General features: G+C 36.9%; 1 protein-coding gene across 4 annotated transcripts in view; it reads right to left on the bottom strand.

Annotated features, from left to right (window-relative positions):
• The window catches only part of NUP153 (nucleoporin 153), a 78078-nt gene that overhangs the window by 41009 nt on the left and 17517 nt on the right, over positions 1-19552 (bottom strand). For 3 of the 4 annotated variants that reach the window (XM_030314783.1, XM_030314786.1, XM_030314787.1), the window contains 7 exons: positions 9332-9580; positions 9055-9194; positions 8845-8973; positions 3032-3148; positions 2894-2938; positions 2727-2783; positions 422-568 (listed from right to left, as the gene is read on the bottom strand). In XM_030314783.1, the coding sequence (XP_030170643.1) occupies positions 422-568; positions 2727-2783; positions 2894-2938; positions 3032-3148; positions 8845-8973; positions 9055-9194; positions 9332-9580 (884 nt within the window). The remainder of the gene's footprint in view (positions 1-421; positions 569-2726; positions 2784-2893; positions 2939-3031; positions 3149-8844; positions 8974-9054; positions 9195-9331; positions 9581-19552) is intronic. The other variant, XM_030314784.1, reaches the window with a different exon arrangement.

Genomic DNA, 19552 nt, shown 5'->3' with positions numbered 1-19552 from the left:
CTAGTAAATACTAATTTACGATTTGATCACAGTGCCAGCCATTTGAAAGGCACACCAACTCGTAACCATCACTAATACACAAACTCTATGTATTACCTAGTTGCTAGACTGCAATGGTGGACTACTCATATATTATTTATTCTTACTCATTTTTATCAATATCCAAAGAATAGTGAAAATAGGGGCGCCTGGGTGGCTCAGTCGGTTGAGCGTCCAACTTCAGCTCAGGTCATGATCTCACGGTCTGTGGGTTCGAGCCCCACATCGGGCTCTGTGCTGCCAGCTCGGAGCCTGGAGCCTGCTTCGGATTCTGTGTCTCCCTCTCTTTCTGCCCCTCCCCCACTCACACCGTGTCTCTCTCCAACATATAAATGTTTAAAAAAAAAAAAAAAAAGAATAGTGAAAATAAACACATACTCACATTGTGCTTTTTATCTATTCTTTGAGTAGTCTTCCTTAATTCACCAGATGGGGTCAGAGACGGTTTAAAATAAACAGTTCTATTTGTTGCTATGGAAACCGGCTTCGGGGTCATGAGTCTCTGAACGGGGGGATACTGAGAATCCACCTTATAGGTAATCAGAAATCATAGAAAAAACTTTTTTTTCATATATATCGGTGACACATATCTAAACGTTATCTGGCAATAGCTAATGTGAGCTAGAGACCATGAAAATGCCTAGAGAAATATCCAGTATATGCAAACAAATACTAAAAGGAAAAATAGATAGTAATAGAATAGTAATAGGTTTATATGTAAACCTGTATATAATAAAATCCCAAATAGCTTCAGACTATTTTTTTTCTACACTTAATGACTTTTCATATAAGCAGAAAAATGGAAACTATATTCAAAACTGTTCTACAAATCTAAGTTTTCACATGTTGAATTTCAAATACAGAAACTAAAACTGATTTTGCCACATTTTCCCCAAATTACTCTCTAGATATCCTTCAGCTGGAAATAAGATTATTTTTAAACTAGCTATGAAAATAATTGCTAAAACTGTGAGCAAACCTCTCTCCAAGTTAATTTTCCCCTATTGTTATTTAAAAACCAAACTAAAAGTCTTAAAATTTATTAGTAAAACTGTGTTAAGAATTTGAAATCCTAGGGGCACCTGGGTGGCACAGTTGGTTAAGCAGCCAACTCTTGATTTCAGCTCAGGTCATGAGCTCACATTTTGTGAGATGAAGCCCTGCGTGGGGCTCTGGGCTGACAGTGCAGAGCCTGCTTGGGATTCTCTCTCTCTCTGACCCTCCTCCACACACACACGCGCGCGTGCGCTTATGTGCGCGCTCTCTAAATAAACTTAAAAAATTAAAAAAAAAAAAAAAAAAAAAGAATTCCAAATCCTAAAATAAACTGGCATTATTATCTGAGCACACAAGTGTTTTGTCAACAGTCTTTTGCAACACGGAAACACAGTAAAAGTCCTGTTGGTGAAAGAGGACCATAAAGCCAAGAACTTGTACTCTGTCCAAAGACTGTAATACAATGAATACAGTCCTTTCTCTTAGCAGCAGCTGTGAACAACATTGGTTTCCAAGGCAAAGCTCCTGCATACTAGCTCTTCCCTAAATCCTCATCACAACTGTGATCTTATAACTCAATGACAGTCTATTCTGTAGACTGTTACATCTGTGAAACATGAACTACAATATTGTATTCTGGCCTTTATATATCTTCACACCCATTAATAAAACTGTATCGATACTACATTTAAACATTAATAAAGACTTTTATCAATGAGAACTTGTATTATGGTACAATTTTTTAATTTACTTTTTAAACAATCTAATATAAAACAGGAGTGTGAGAAAAGCAGCCAATGCCATAAATTAATCCCATCGCCATGGCTAATAATGGATTCTCTTTTGCCTGATCACAAACATCTAGTTAATTCTAGATAGTGTTATGAAGTAACACTATCCCTCCCCAAACTCTCAATTTTAGCCTTCTTCTCTGCAGAATTTTAGTAAAAATAATTATAACTTACCAATATCTCACACACAGTTCTCACAACGAATTCAGAAAATTATGATTATTTTAATCAGTGACTTCTGAGGGAAACTGGTGTTGTAGTAAAAGCTTTCACAAGTAAGGATCTGGGACTCTGCTTCTCCTGAAGGATACTTAACTAGCCACAAGTATAACTTACAAAAAATATACCTCTTTAACTCTATCAAGCATTTTAATTTTTCCACAGTAACCTCCAAAACTAATTTTAACCAAATAGAATACACTGAAAGGGTCATCAAGAAATTAGACTCTAAGTTATATTTATTAGTTCCAGTATCTTGGAACACTATTTTGACTAATGAAACTCTATTACACACAACAGATTTGACATGTTAATGAGGAAAGTTTAAAAGAGGATTATGCTCAATGAGGGTTTAGTTCACTGAACTTCTATAATTACTAAACATGTCAAGCATTGTCCACTCCTATTTTTATTTATCAAAAAGTCTGAGTCACTCATAGACTACCAAGACGCTGAAGATGGAAATGGCAAATAACCAAAAAGTACTGAGCACTTACTACATATATAGCGTTGTGCTAAGGCAGGCCCTCACAAGCCGCCACAATGTCCAAGGAAACAAATCTTATCTTTCAAACGTGTCCCCTAATGACTATCAAATTTAATTTCTATATTTACTAACTAAAAAATAAATACAATAAAACTGCTGAAACTTTAAGTAAATAAAGGCAAAAGAAGTTTTACCCTTTCCCTTTTGGCCTGAAAGTCTGAGGTCGTATCTATTCCACTCCTATCAAGAGGCTGAAAAAGTAAAATGCCATTAGAATAGACTGGAAATTGAGAAAAACAGGACTTTCATCACCAATATATAAAAACGTTATCTCTTATAAAAGGTTTATAAGTCAACTTACAGAATTCAGGGGAGAAGAAACAACAGACGGGATTCTTTTTGCATCCTGTTAATGTTGAAACAATACCAAAGTTAAAATTTTTCACAAAAGTCAAATGTCGTTATATACCTGCATTTACTTGTGATTCTAAAAATTTACCGCGAGAGGGCTTGACATCTTCTCTAAAGTTTGCAATATCCGCCGAGCTGTGGAACTGGTCACACCATAGGACTGTGCACTCAGCTGCTTAGCTTTCATCTGCCTTCTGACTGGCGCCTATGAAGTAAACGTTGCATTACTGTTTTGGACCATAAACTCTAAAGCACAGATTTCAGGAACTAAAAGTATTTACAAAACAGAACAGATATCCAAAGAGAAATAGGATTAATGTCCTAACAGGAATTTATCTCTGGATGGTGTCATTATGCCTAAGTTCAACTTTTCTTCTTTATACCTTTTACTGAAAAGCCAATTACTTTTACAATCGGAAACAAGAAAGACAGCACACACCGCACTGAAGATCTGCAACTATGTTAAATGGGAAAAGGGAGATCACTGGTATAAAGTTCAGGCATTACTTTGATCCATTTATCCCTGATATTTAAATCAAAGAACACTTCTTGTTGAGTCACTATGTTGTCACTACGTCGTACACCTAGAGCTAATGTAACATCGTGTGTCAACTGTAATCCAACAAAAAATAAACATAGGTAAATCAAAGAACTAAATAAATGAGAATATCGAAATATTAGTTATTCTGGGTATTAATTAAATTCCAAGATAACTAAATGAAGAGACTGTAGGCTCTATTGTAAAGGAAATTAGCATTTTTAAACTAATTTCTCAAATTTTGAAATAAGAAAAATTTTTTAAATTTTTTTTTTTTTTTAACGTTTATTTATTTTTTTGGGACAGAGAGAGACAGAGCATGAACGGGCGAGGGGCAGAGAGAGAGGGAGACACAGAATCGGAAACAGGCTCCAGGCTCCGAGCCATCAGCCCAGAGCCTGATGCGGGGCTCGAACTCCCGGACCGCGAGATCGTGACCTGGCTGAAGTCGGACGCTTAACCGACTGCGCCACCCAGGCGCCCCAAGAAAAATTTTTAAATACTCGGGCTATTTCTTAATAACCTTTTAACTTTATTAAAATTGAAGTTAAGGAAAAAACCTTATAAAGAATAGACAAGTACCCTTTAATACATAAGCAATGTTTACAAATTCCAACTAAAACAGTTCCTTTTCTCAAAAATACATTACAACATTCCAATAACCAAAGGACTACCACAAAGCAAGTTTGGTAATGCTTAATATAAAGATATTATCACAATCAAAACACAACTGAATCTCTACAAATAGCTCACAATGTCTGAAAACTTGAACCATAACTACTTTGTTTCTCTGTCCGATACCAAACAATGATAACATTTCCAGAGTAGCTGCATGATTCTCCATTAGTTTTATCGAGAACTTGATGCCCATTAAGAACTGTTGTTCAAGCCAGAGGCTTGGGCAAACATGAAGCAACATTAGAATTCTCTAGGAAAATCTGATAGTCTGTCCTGTCACTGGATTCTACTGGCCACTGACCACTCAGGGCTTTAGTTTGCTAATCCACAAAATGGAGTTGAATTACAGAATCTTTAATATACCTCCCGCTCTAATACTCTAGGAAAGGAATTATTAGCTTTGTCCCAAACGTCAGCAATAAACATCTGGAAGCCTGTGTTGAGACAGATTCTAAGGGTATGTCACAATTCACCATTAAAAAGTACAGGATTCAATGTAAGAAAGAAATGAAGAAAAGCAAGAATATACTGAGACTTGGACTATTCTATGAATCACAGGCTTGCATCATCTTATCTACTAACAGGCTGAACTATTATTTTAACTTTAAAAATTTTTTAAAGAATACGATCCAGTTTAAGCTTTAGAAAAAGCTCCCTGTGTAACTCCAACATCTAGTTAACATTTTCTTAAATAACAAAATACTGCCCTTCATGAACACATTCAGAAATAAAACTCATAATTACTGTTAACTACATACATGAAACCATCCTCTAATTAGGAAAACAAGAAACTAAAGACAAGACAGTCTTAAAATATACTTGTTTCTATGCCATTTCTATGTTTGTCATAGACTCATCTTCACAGATTCCCCTCTCCAAGAGTCTACTTACTGAAAGTATAATTACTCCTCCATCTTTAAAATGTCAAAATCTGTAAACGTAAGCACAACGCCATATAGACAAAACAATTTCTTACGGGCTTCAAAGAACTCATAGGATAAAATACAGGATGGTGGGATTCACCTTAAATTTATTATCAATTTACAACTGTTCTTTGCTTATATGCAAATATAACTGATTTTGCATAATGACCTTGTATTCTGTAATCTTGCTGAACTCATTAAGTTCTGATAACTTTTTTGTATTTCTTAGGCCTTTCTATGTGGATAAGCATGTTGTCTATGAATAGGAGTAACACTTTCTTCCTTCGTGCAGTGGGTAGGCCCTGCAGTACAGCACTACACAGCAGCAATGCTAGCAGACAGCCTTGTTCTCTTCCTGGCCTTAGGAGAACAGTACTCTGTTTCTCACCATCGGTATGATGTTAGCTAAAGATTTTCTGTAGCTACCATTTATCAGGTTGAGAAGATCCCCATTTATTCCTCAGGCTACAGGAAATTTTTATTATGAAAGGATGCTGAATTTTGTCAAATGTGTTTTATGCATCTATGGAGATAATCATACAGTTTCTATTCTTTAGTTTGTTTAAATGGTAGCTCACGTTAATTTTCAAATGTTGAACTAACCTTGCATTCCCAAGATAAACCCTACTTGATTATGAAATAGTAGCCTTTTTATATATGTTAGATTCTCTTTACAAATATTTATAGAGAAGGTTTGGGTCTGTAATGCCTAAGAAATATTAGTTTGTGGCTTTCTTGTAATGCCTTTGGTTGGTTTCAGTATCAGGGTAATACTTGCCCCATAATATGTTGGAAAGTGTACCCTCCTATTATACAAAAACGTATGCATAAGATTGGTATTCTTTCTTTCTTAAATGTTTGGTAGAATTCACCAAGGAAGTTAAATGAGCCTGAAATTTTCTTTGCTGGAAGGTATTCTGACTATGTATTCAATTTATGGAACAGACTATTGGAGCTATTTTTTTTTTTTAATGTTTATTCATTCTTGAGAGACAGAGCATGAGTGGGGGTGGGGCAGAGAGGGAGAGAGGAAGACACAGAATCCGAAGCAGACTCCAGGCTCTGAGCTGTCAGCACAGAGCCTGATGTGGGGCTCGAACCACAAACCGTGAGACCATGACCTGAGCCGAAGTCGGACGCTCAACTGACTGAGCCACCCAGGTGCCCCACAGCCATTTATTCTTAATTAACACCAAATAACAAGAAATACTTAGGTATAAATCTAACAAAATATGTGCAAGGTCTGTGTGATGAATACTACAAAGCACTGATGAAAGAAATTTCAAAAACTTAAATAGAGAGACATACTGTGTTCAAGGACTGGGAGATTCAATTTTATTAAGATGTATATTCTTCTCCCTAAATTTACCTTCAGACTCAATGCAATTCTAATCAAAATTCCAATAGATTGTAAAAACTGGTAACATGATTCTAAAATTATGAAAAAGTAAATGACTTAGGAAAGTCAAGACAAGCTTGAAAAAGAACAAAGTTGGAGGACTCACATTACCGATTTCAACACTTACTATAAACTATAGTAATCAAAAGAATGTAGAGTTGGCCAAAGGATACATAGAAATGGAAGATAATAGAAAGTCAAGAAATAGAACCACGTATATGGTCAACTGATTTTCAACAAAGATGCAAAGGCAATGCAATGTAGAAAGCACAACATTTTCAACAAATGCTACTAAAAAAATTGGACATTCGTTATGTTAAAAAAAAAATGAATCTTGATCCCTCATGACATGATACATACCATATACAAAAGTTAACTCAAAATAAATCAGAAGCCTAAATTAAAACCTAAAACTGTGGGGGTGCCTGGATGGCTCAGTCGGTTAGGCTTCCACCTCTTGGTTTCGATTCAGGTCACAATCTCATAGTTCGTGAGTTCGAGCCGTGCATCAGGCTCTGCGCTGACAGTGTGAAGCCCACTTGCGATTCTCTCTCTCCCTCTCTCTCTGCCCCTCCTATTCTGTCTCTCTCAAAATAAACAAACAAACTTAAAAAAAAAACAAAAAAACTATGGGGTGCCTGGGTGGCTCAGCCGGTTAAGCAACCAACTCTCGACCTCGGCTCAGGTCATGATCTCACAGTTCAGGAGTTCAAGCCTTGAGTCGGGGGGCTCTGTGCTGACAGAGAAGAGTGTGCTTGGGATTCTCTCTCCTTCTCTCTCTGCCTCTTCCCCACTCTCTCTCTCTCAAAAGAAGATAAACTTTAAAAACACAAAACAAAACAAAACCTAAAACTATAAATCCACTAGAAAACACAGAAGAACACTGTGACCCTAGGCTAGGCAAAAATGTCCTACATACTACACCAAATGCATGAGGCATATAAGGAAAAAACCCAATATACTGAATGCCATGAAAAGTAAAAACTTCTCTGTAAAAGACTTAAGCCAGAGAATGGGAGAAAACATTTGCAAAACACGTATGTAATAAAGGACTTAATAAAGGTGTAGCATGCTCTTAAAACTCATTAATAAGAAAGCGCCCCGATTTAAAAATGGGCAGAAGATTTGAACAGATATTTCACCAAAGAAGACACATCTATGGCAAACAGGCACATGAAAAGATGCTTAATTTCACAAATAAAAGCCACGGTGGTGTGGAGATACCACAACATGCCTATTAGAATGGCTAAAATAAAACAATGAAAAACTGATGACAAGTGCTGGCGAGAACACTCTTCCATTACTTTGCTGAGAAAACAGCATTACTTTGCTGTGGAAAACAGTTTGGCAATTTATTAGAAAGTTAAATGTATACTTACTATAAGACCGAGCAGCCAACTTCTGGGTGTTTACCCAAGAGAAATGGAAATTAATGTTCACATAACACGCTTAAAACCACTTATTCACAACTGCTCCAAATCACATCAAACCCAAGTGTCCTTTCAGTAGTGAATGGATAGGATAAACAAGTTACAACTCAACAACAGAAGGAACTACTGATACGTGCAAAAATAAAGATCCATTCCATGGGGCGCCTGGGTGGCGCAGTCGGTTAAGCGTCCGACTTCAGCCAGGTCGCGATCTCGCGGCCCGTGAGTTCGAGCCCCGCGTCGGGCTCTGGGCTGATGGCTCGGAGCCTGGAGCCTGTTTCCGGTTCTGTGTCTCCCTCTCTCTCTCTGCCCCTCCCCCGTTCATGCTCTGTCTCTCTCTGTCCCAAAAATAAATAAACGTTGAAAAAAAAAAAAAAATTAAAAAAAATAAAAAATAAAATAAAGATCCATTCCAGATGCATTATGCTAAGTACAAGAGGCCAGATTCAAAGGCTAGATGCTATATTGATTAAATTTAAATGACATTCTGGAAAAATCAAAACTACAGGGAAAGAAAGCAGATCAGTGGTTGCCAGAGGGTAGAGGTAGGAAGAGGGGTTGACAACAGAGAGGCACAAGGTAACAATTTGCTGTGGTGGAAATGTTTATTCAATACTTTGATTGCAGAGTGCACACACAACTGTATGTATTCTGTTAAAATGCAAATACTCTAAGAAGGGTAAATTTTACTATACATAATTTACACCTCAATTTTTTTAAAAAAGGAATTAATCATCACACTTCCTAAAACACAGACGCACATAACATGCTCCCGAGTGTAATGAATAAATATTCACTTAAGTCGAATACAACGTTCAGATAGTCCCTAAATGAAAACGGTATCATTTTACCAAAAAATAATCAAACCAAAACTCCACTGGAGTGCCGCTGACAATTTTTAACGTTATCAGTCCTTCTCCTATTCAAACCAACCTGATACGGTGTGTTTCGGAGTTTCAGTTGTCTTGCAGCAGCTGCTGCTCCACCGTACGTTGTTTTTCCAGGATAAAAAGGAGAATCTCCAAGCTGACTTGTTTTAAGGATTGAAGAATTCCCAAGTGACTGCACAGAAACAAAATGACAAATTATGAGCAATAAATACTCAAAACAAATGTGATTGAATCCAATCTTACTAGTACTCACAGGGGAAAGTGTTCCAAAGGCAGACAAGTTGAATGCTGGTTTTTTTGAGCTGGTGGCAGTGTGCTGTGAGAGTGAATGAGTACGTTCGGCCTCTGGGGACCACAGAGGTGGCACCGAAGTGTTCTTTGTAACAGCTATATCTGAAACAAAAATATGTAATGCATAGTTAGAGCACTAATTACAAGGCCCTCAATTTTTATAAACAGAAAATGAAAATTACAAGTAAGAAAAAACCTATCCCATGAAATTTAACTTTACTACCAAACACCAAGAATACCTTTATCAGAAGCTCTTGAAGAAAAACCACTGGTAGTTGAGATGTTATCATCATCATGTTGAGAGGTAGAATCTTTAATTTCCTTTACGAGGGAAAATCCAGAACTGCCAATTGGGAATGCCGAGGATGTGGAGGGCTGACAGTGTAGTGCAGGAGACTCCAACACGGAGAAATTCATATGGCTCCGATGAAGAGAAGGCCTTGTTAATACATCTGGGTAATTTGAAGAAGTACTAGTTGTTGAGGGTTCTTTAAAGAGTCAAAACAAAACAAAACAAAACAAAACAAAACAAAAAAACCAAAAAGGCATTAGTATTATGAATACACAGCTTAGAAAAAGCAATACAATATCACAACAAAATGGTTTTTAAGAAAACATACTATATAACATCGCTTCAATTCAAGCCACTGAAGCCTCCCATAAGCTCGGTTTAAGCTATTCTTTACTCAAAAAAGGTTTCATCTAGCTGCAATGAATTTACTTAACCTCGTATCAAACTATGTATGTTTCAGGGATCACATGCAATTTCTAAAAGTGCATGGCTCTTTATTGATATTGATGCTTGAATTGCTACTATAAAACCCGCTCATAAAGAGTAAAAGAAGCTATATAAGTCATAGCAACCACTATTAAAATTGTAGATCTCCCAGATATTTTATATACAGACATAAATCGTTTCTCTAATTATATAATCATGCTATGCATCCAGTTCTATGACCTGTTTTTTCATTTACCAATTTTGTCTCTACATACAGAGCATTCCCTTTAAAGACCACATTGTATGTTATCATGCTAATTGATGCGAATTATTTTGTGATTATTTTCCCAATGTTCCATCGAACATATATGCACTGATATCTGCATACTCTTAAGAGTATTCTTTTGGATTAATCCATGGTTCTCTAAGAATAGAAGCACAAAGAGAAATAATTTTAAAAATACTTTTAAGCTTCCCACAAAAATATCTGATTCTGTAAGTCTGAAGTTAGGCCCATAAGAGAATCAATGGGATAAACAATTATATGGAATTGCTCTGCAGGACTCAATCAGAGAGTATGCTCATTTTTGCTTATGAAACATACCGCAATCCTATCAGTTATACTCCCACAAATAGCAAATGACAATGTACATTTCCACCATAGTCTCTAACACTGGATATTAACCTTTTCTGATTTCTATCTATCAAACGGCACCATTATTTTATTTGCATTTATTTAAATGAGAGGGATAGTGCATCCTTCCCTATACTCATTGTTCATTTACACTTCTATTAATTGCTTACTGATATAGTAATTTTTTAATGTTTATTTTGAGAGCGTGCACACCAGCGGGGGAGGAGCAGAAAAAGAGGAGACAGACAATCCCAAGCAGGCTCTGTGCTGTCAGCACAAAGCCCAATGTGGAGCTCAAACCCATGACCTGTTAGATTATGACTTGAGCTAAAATCAAGAGTTGGATACTTAACCAACTGAGCCACCCAGGCGCCCCAATAAAATCTAATCTTTGATCAGTAAGATACTGCAATATGGCCTGAAATATTACAACTATTTTTCACTGTTGGCTGAACCTATTCATTTTGTTGATGTTATTTTTTGCAGTACAGAAAGTAATTTGTTTACAAGGTTTACCAACCTTTTGTAAACTTGGTTTACAAAGGCATTTACCATTCCAAGACTATAAGAAATAGAAAATTTTACTGATTTTTTGGTACTGCACTGTTACTTTTATTTCAATATAATATTTAATCTTGAATCCATCTGGAGTCAGTTATGATATAGTAGTGAAGGAATGATTCAGCTTCATTGTTTCCCAAATGGTTAGTCTGTTTACATTCTAAAATAACCTTCGTTTTTTTTGTTGCTGTTTATTTTTGAGAGAGAGAGAGAGAGAGAGAGAGAGAGAGAGAGAGAGAGGGCGCGCGTGCAGGGGAGAGGCAAAGAGAGAGGGAGACAGAATCTGAAGCAGGCTTCAGGCTCCGAACTGTCAGCACAGAGCCCGATGCGGGGCTTGAACTCACAAGCCATTAAATCATGACCTAAGCCGAAGTCAGACGCTTAACCTACTGAGCCACCCCTAAAATACCTTATAATCACGGAGAAGCCACCACTACCACATACTAAATCCCGAAAGGCTTTTCACCCTCTTCCCCAGTGATGTATCTGTACAATGATGTTTTACCCACTACAACTTTAGAACACATTTAGTAACTGTAAAAGTTACTCCAACCCACCCCCCACATTCCCCTTACTCTTTTTCAGAATTTCTCTACTCATCTTCAGGTGTATTTTCAAAAACCCTTAAAATCATTTGTCAAATTTCCAAGACTCTCAATTAGGCTGGAATGTCTGGGCCTCCAGACTAGTGCTTCTGCTATAATTTAAATAATTATAAAACTGAACAGAATAGGAGATATCTTTCAAACAACAGAAAACGGCACAAGAAAACTCAAAAAGCGAACCCTATCACTACCCAGCTCTCTACCTAGGTATGTTTTCGGACCTGGAAGAAAGAGCTGGAGTCCAAGCAGAACACAGCAGGCAGAAATCAGAATTAAGGGCACTGGACAGTAGAAAACTGCAGGGAAGGGCCTCCAGAAGTCCACATGGGTGTGTCCAGACAGTGAATGGGCTTTCCATGCACAGAGTGAGACCATATAAGGCTTACCAAGTATGAGCTACTACATGTTGAGGAAACAAGTCACTAGGAAGTGAGCAATGCTAGGGGGCAAGAAGCAGTGTTGAGGACACAGGAGCCACAGGGTTGCCAGAACTTAGAGATGCCATAAACACCTCCTTAAATCCCTGGCATTCAACCGAGATGTTGGAAAAGCTTCCCCTTGAGACAAAGGATCATGTCCTAGAACAACATGTCCTATGTTCTAGGACATAGGTTTAGACTCAACCTAAAAAGCCACAAGAGAAACAATTTGCAGGCTAAGTCCTATCACTTTAGGGAATTTAAGAAATCTTGGACCCTCCACAGATGCACAATTAACAAAACATAAAACTAAGTTTACAAAGTTCAAAATGACCAGTAACAACTGCCTGCTCAAACAACAATCAATACTCCTCAGTGGAAGATAACAGCATCCCAAATCTCTACGTGTATTTTTCAAAATGACATCTATAAGAAAAATGTGATCAACAGTGCAGAAAAAAGTCAACTGGAATTAAACATGAATTAGATGATGCAATTAAAGGCTTTAAAAATAAGTATTTTAGCTATGTTCAAAGTTCCTAACAGACTCATTAAAATGATTTGATTTGGATCACACTGAAGTTAAAAGATTTTAAAAAGGAAGGGATACCATACCCAGCATTGTTTTCCTACTGACTTTTTTCGTTCAGCTCTCCTTTATGTTCCTCAGCGGAACAAAAGAATTTCTTCTAGAGTGCCATACACTTCTGAAGTTTATTTCTAGGTTTTTGTTGTTTGATATTGTAAGTAGGATTCTTTCTTCCTTCATACTTTCCGTTTACTGCTTAAATAAGTTACTGCGGTTTTGTTTTTTGTTTTTCTATATTAACTTTGTGACTAATTTCTACAAATCTCTTATTCTAATCAGTTGTTTGTTTTTTTTTCCCATCAATTGGCTCTCTTGGGTTTTCTGGGTATTATTTTGCTTCCTTCTTACCAATACTTACATGTATACATACATCCTCTTACCTAATTACATCTTTAACATCCAGAAGTGGTGATGATGGGATTCCATTTTATACCTGACTTTAATGGGAATGTTTCTAATGCTTCACCATTACACGTGATTCTGGCCTTTGGATGACTAACATGTTAAGCAAGCTCTAAATGAAATAAACAATTCTAAATAAAATACATAGCAAATACCTATTAATTATCTACCAGAAAGAAAATAATTACAAGACTTCCACTATATAAATATGCTAACTTATATTAATAATTCCCTCATGATAAATGATTCCTTATATCCCAAGATTAACTCTCCCTAGTGAGTAAGAAGATTCTATTTTTTAACGGGCTGCTGGATTGTATTTGATGCTCTGTAATTTTCTTTCTCAAAGTCTGTCTTCAAAAATACTTAAGAGCATAAGCAATAGAAAACAATTCCAGATTATTTAGTTTCAAAGTACTATTATACAAAAAATAAGATTCAGATAAAAACACTTAACTAGAACTGGAAAGAAACACCAACATAATAAAAGTCATATATGAAAAACTCACAGCTAACATCAAACCCAATGGTGAAAGACAGATTTTCCTCTAACATCAAGAACAAGACAGGGATACCTGCTTTCCCCACTTTTATTTAAACCAGTATTGCAAGCTCTAGCCAGAACAGTTAAGGCAAGAAGAAAGGCATCCAAAGTTGGAAAGGAAGAAATAAAATAGCTCTATTTACAAATGATATACCTTGTATGTAGAAACCCCTAAATATTACACACACACACACACACACACTCATTGGAATAAATTAATTCAGCAAAGTAGGAGGTTACAAAATAAGCACACAAAAATGAGCTGTGTTTCTATACACTAACAATGCACATTTTGGAAAGCAAATTAAGGAAACAATTCCATTAACAGCATCAGAAAAAAACAAAACACTTAGAAATTAACCAAGAAAATGAAAGACTTGAACAATGAGAACTATAAAACACCACTGAAAGAAATTTAAGAAGACATAAATGGAAAGACATCCCAGGGGGCTTGGCTGGCTCAATGGGTCCAACTTCGGATTTCAGCTCACCTCATGATCTCACGGTTCAGGAGATCGAGCCCCATGTCAGACTCCACGCTGTCAGCATGGGATTCTCTCTCCTCTCTGTCTCTGCCCCTCCCTTGCTCATGCTCACATGCACACGCTCTCTCAAAATAAATAAACTTTAAAAAAAAAAAATGTCTTCAGTAAGGTTGGTGGTTTCAGGATCACCATACAAAAACCAACAGCTTTCCTCTAAATCAGCAACAGTTGGACAAATGGCATTTGTATTTTCTATTTCTAATTTGTATTTTACAATAGCAACAGAACCTGTAAAAAGAACAGAACAGACTTATTTAATACCTGTTCCTGAGTGAGAATATTCTTCCTCCCAGCACCCCCCCCCCCAATATAATTTCAATCTGTTCAGATGAAGTGTAGTTGACACACAGTTCCAAGTGTACAACTTAGTGATTCCACAGCTCTGTATGTTACCACGACGAGCATGCTTGGGATTCTCTCTTTCCCTCTCTCTTTGCCCCTCCCCTGCTTGTGCTCAGGTACACATGCTCTCTCTCTCTCACACAATAAACTTAAAAAAAAAAAAAAAAAAAAGACATCCCATGTTTTTACATTGAAGAAACTAATATTGTTAACATGTCAATACTACCCAAAGCAATCTGCTGGTTCAATACAATGCCTTTCAAAAACCCAATGACGTTTTCTCAAAAATAGAAAAATCCATCCTAAAACTCTTATGGAAACTTCAAGGGCCCTTAATAGCCAAAATAATCTTGAAAGGAACAACAAAGTTGTCAGTTTCACACTTCCTGATTTCAAAACATATCACAAAAAAGTAATCAAATTAGTGTGGTACCAGCACAAAGACAGACATGTAGACCAATGGAAGAGAACAGAGAGCCCAGAAATAAACCCTTACATACATGGTCAAATGATTTTCCACAAAGGTGCCAAGACTACTCAATGGAAAAAGGACAATCTCATCAACAAATGGTTCTGGGACAACTGGAGAGATGCATGCAAAAAGAATGGAAGTGAACCCTTACATCATATACAAAAATTAACTCAAAATGGATTAAAGACCTAAAAAGCAAGACCCAAAACTATAAAACTAGAAGAAATCAGAAGGGAAAAAGCTTCATGACATTGGTCTTGACAATGATTTCCTGGATCTGATAGGCAACAAAAGAAAAACAGACATGTGGGACTATATTAAACTTAAAAACTTCTGTGCACTAAAAGACACAATCAACAGAGTGAACAGGCAACTTACAGAATGGCAGAAAGTATTTGCCAATCATATATATGATAAGAGGTTAATATCCAGAATATATAAATATGAACTCCTACAACAAAAAAATCAAATAATCTGATTAAAACCCAGGCAGAGAACTTGAAGAGATGTTTCTTCAAAGATGATCTACAAATGGCCAACAAGCATATGAAAAGATGCTCTCAGCATTAAAAATCACAGGAGAAATACAAATCAAACCACAATGAGATCCACTCACACCCACGAAGACAGCTACTATCAGAATAACAAAATAAACACTGGCAAGAACATGGAAGAAGTGGAACCCCTGTGCACTACTGGTAGGAAATGTAAAATGACACAGCCGCTGTGGAAAGCAGTTTGGCGGTTCTTCCAAAAAAAAAAAAAAAAAATAGAATTCCCATATATCCCAGCCAATTCCACTTCTGGGTATATACCTAAAAGAACTGAAAGCAGGGTCTCAAAGAGATCTCTACAAGCATGTTCCCGACAATAGTATTTACAATAGCTTAAGGGCTGAAAGAACCAAAGTATCCATCAACAAATGAATGAATGTGGTATATATGTATAACGGAATATTATTCAGCCCTAAAAAGGGAATATATTCTGATACATGGTATAATGTGGATGAACCCTGAAGACATGGTAAGTGAAATAAGCCAGTCCACAAAAGGACAAAAACACAGGAGTCTACTCATAGGAGATCTCTCTCTCTCTCACTCTCTCTCTCCCCCTCCCCCACCCCTCCCCAAACCACACACACACACACACGCTCTTTCAAAATAAACAACTTTTAAAAATCACTATTCATGGAACATATTTTTAAAATTTAATAGAATATTTAAATTGCTTCATATGTAATAATTCTTTATCAAGCTCACTCAAATTAAGAGAGATACTGGCTGGAGTTTGAAAATCTACTACTACTGACATTTAAACCTATAGGCATTTAAACACTATACTATTTTAATTTTTCTGCACTTAGGACACACATATGTATAAACTGAAATGCTTGTTCAAATACAAAGTATTCTAATTTTGTAGTATATTTTAAAACAAAAGGACAATTTTCTAGCTATTGGCAGACATCTGTTAAATATAGTCTGTATAGGGGCGCCTGGGTGGCTCAGTTGGTTAAGCGTCCGACTACGGCTCAGGTCATGATCTCCTGGTCTGTGAGTTCAAGCCCCGCGTCGGACTCTGTGCTGACAGCTCAGAGCCTGGAGCCTGCTTCGGATTCTGTGTCTCCCTCTCTCTCTGACCCGCCCTCGTTCATTCTCTGTCTCTCTCTGTCTCAAAAATAAACATTAAAAAAAAAAATTAAGAAAAAAATATATAGTCTGTATAGACACTATAATGGAAAAAGAAAACTACTGTGATGTACTTCTACTTGAAGGTATGATGCTAACAACAATGCTACTTTTTTATTACTTACAGAGCTTCTTTACCCCCAAAACCAGGACCAATAAAGAACAGTTTGGGATAATAAGACTAAACAAGGCCATGTCGTCTACAGACTTACATCACTCACAAATGCCCAGTGTCTAAGAGTGTATCTATCATCACATGGCATTAATTAGACAAAGTAGTCTACAACTTTGAGTCTACTGCCGACTCATATGCTAGATATGCCACTGCGGGGCCTTTCAGAGGCCTGAGTTCTTACTGACTCAATGAAACATGTACGTTATTTCAGATTCTCACTGATCCATCCCACTAACCTAGCAGAAGAAACCCAAACACCCAAAGACTCACCATCATTAAGACAGTCAATACAAGGGGCACCTGGATGGCTCAGTTAAGCGTCAGACTCTTGATTTCGGCTCAGGTCATGATCTCACAGTCATGGGATCAAGTCCCACATCGGGCTCTGTGCTGGGCATGAAGCCTGCTTAAGATCCTCTCTCTCCCTCTCTCTCTCTGCCCCCTCCCCATGTCTCTTTATTTATAAGTAAATAAATAGATAGATAGATAAATAGATAAGACAGTCAACACAAGGAAGTACACAGGCATAAGGCTGCAGACAACAGATTTTAAATGGGCCACAGATTCTAGAGCTGTTCTTACTGCACTGTGCTATTTGAGGAATGTACAATACTCTCCAGCTCCACTTGAGGAATGTATAATACTCTCCAGCTCTAGTTACTATTAATATGGAAGTTACACTGGTAAAATTAATATTAAGTAAACAACATTCAGGACTGTTATATCGAAATTATTTTAAGCTTTCAATAATTTGACATCACTTTAAGAACAGACATGTCTAAGTTGTTTTTTGAGAATGCATTGTCAAATTTAAGTGTAACATTTCAGAGTAAACAAATGGAATTGTTTTATCTAGTAAGATCTATATTCATCACACTGAGGAGTTATCAGTGGGACTTTAAGTCACACATTATGTGATTACAAGTACTGAATGCAACACTGTGAGAAGAGAACTGTCTGGAACTAACAAAATTCAAGATAGGAGCAGGATTCAGATCTAAGATAAGAATGAGGTGGGAAATACTATCAAGTTCCTGAAATTAGTATCTAAAAGCTGCTCACAATTTGCTTCTGCACAATTAGAGGAGTTAGGGTAGGAAAGTGGGTGAATTAGTGTGGGAACAGAGAAAACAAGATCAGCCATAGTTGGCTGTCTTCAAAGATGGGTAATGGGTACACAGGTGTTCTTTGCAGTAGTCTCCTTATTATGCAGTTTGAAATCTGCCATAGTAATGTAAGTTTAGAAGTTACTCACAAAGGTCTACGTGTACCATACACGTAACATAAAAACTACCATATGAACTTAACACAATAAAGAAAATCTGAGTTACAACTGACCTTGGCAAACCACTGAATAAATCCCATTAATGAAAATACAAATACAGACAAAAAAGAACTGTACAGATGTAAAATGAGAAACACTATCTCACACCTGAACTAAATTAATTCTTCAAGTTAGTTAATCCTCATAAGCATGGTCATTAGGATGGAAAAGAGAGTGTCTGTCACTGTGGATATAGGCTAGGGAACACAGAAGTCTATAATGAAAAAAGAGAAGCTGGGGTTCCCTTCAATGTCCAGGGGGAAAAATGAGATAGCAGCACTCAGCTTAGACCTACTAGGTAAAGCCTCAAGGTGGTTGTTGGTAATAATAGATTTGAAAGAAATCTGTCTAGGTGTAGATACTAAAACTTCCTAAGTTATTCTAATAAAAATAAGCAAACATTTAAAAATTAAGCCAAATCAAGTATTACTAAGAAAATTTAGATACGTCATTTCTCCACAGTGAGAATCATTCTTACAGGACCATTTCACTCTCACTAGGTTTCACTACAAGCATACCAGGCAGGAAAATACATTACTACAACCACCAAAGTTAATAGGCCATACACACCAATTGTTTAGGCAATACAAGACTTTAACACAGAGTTAGAAAACTTTTATAATTATAAATAAGTTAAAACATGTAACAAAAGAAAAATATATATACAGAAAGAAATATATACAAAGAGATAAACTGGACTTCAACAAAACTAAAAACTTTTGTGCTTCAAAGGACACCATCAAAGGGCGCCTGGGTGGCTCAGTTGGTTGAATGTCTGACTCTTCATTTTGGCTCGGGTCATCATCACGGTTTGTGAGTTTGAACCCTGCACTGGGCTCTGCTGACAGCATGCAGCCTGCTTGGGATTCTCTCTCTCTCTGCCCCCTCCCCTGCTCACTGCTCTCTCTCTCTCTCAAAATAAATAAATAAACTTAAAAGATAAAAAAAAAAAAAAAAAAAGGACACCATCAAGAAAGTAAGACAATCCACAGAATGGGGGAAAATATTTGCAAATCCTACACTGATAAGGGACTTATATCCAGAATACGTAAGACCTCTTCTCAATCAACAACCGAAAGACAAAGCCCAATTAAAAATGGAAAAGGGGGGTGTGAACAGCCATTTCTCCAAAGATACACAAACAGCCAATGAGCACATGATAAGATGCTCAGTATTGCAGGCACAGAAATGCAAATCAAAACCACTATGAGATTATCACTTCAACCTACTAGAAGAGATTTAATAAAAAAATTAAAGGGGTGCCTGCTGGCTCAGTCAAAAGAGCATGCAGCTCTTGATCTCAGGGTCGTGAGTTCAAGCACCATGTTGGGTGCAGAGATTACTAAGAAAGAAACTTCTGGGGTGCCAGGGTGGCTCAACTGGTTGAACATCTGACTCTTGATTTCGGCGCAGGTCATGATCTCAAGGTTCATGAGTTGGAG

This window comes from Lynx canadensis, chromosome B2, assembly GCF_007474595.2.
Source record: "Lynx canadensis isolate LIC74 chromosome B2, mLynCan4.pri.v2, whole genome shotgun sequence".
In the NCBI taxonomy this organism is placed as follows: Eukaryota; Metazoa; Chordata; class Mammalia; order Carnivora; family Felidae; genus Lynx; species Lynx canadensis.
The sequence above is the reverse complement of the archived record's forward strand: the minus strand, read 5'-3'. Positions and strand labels throughout refer to the sequence as shown.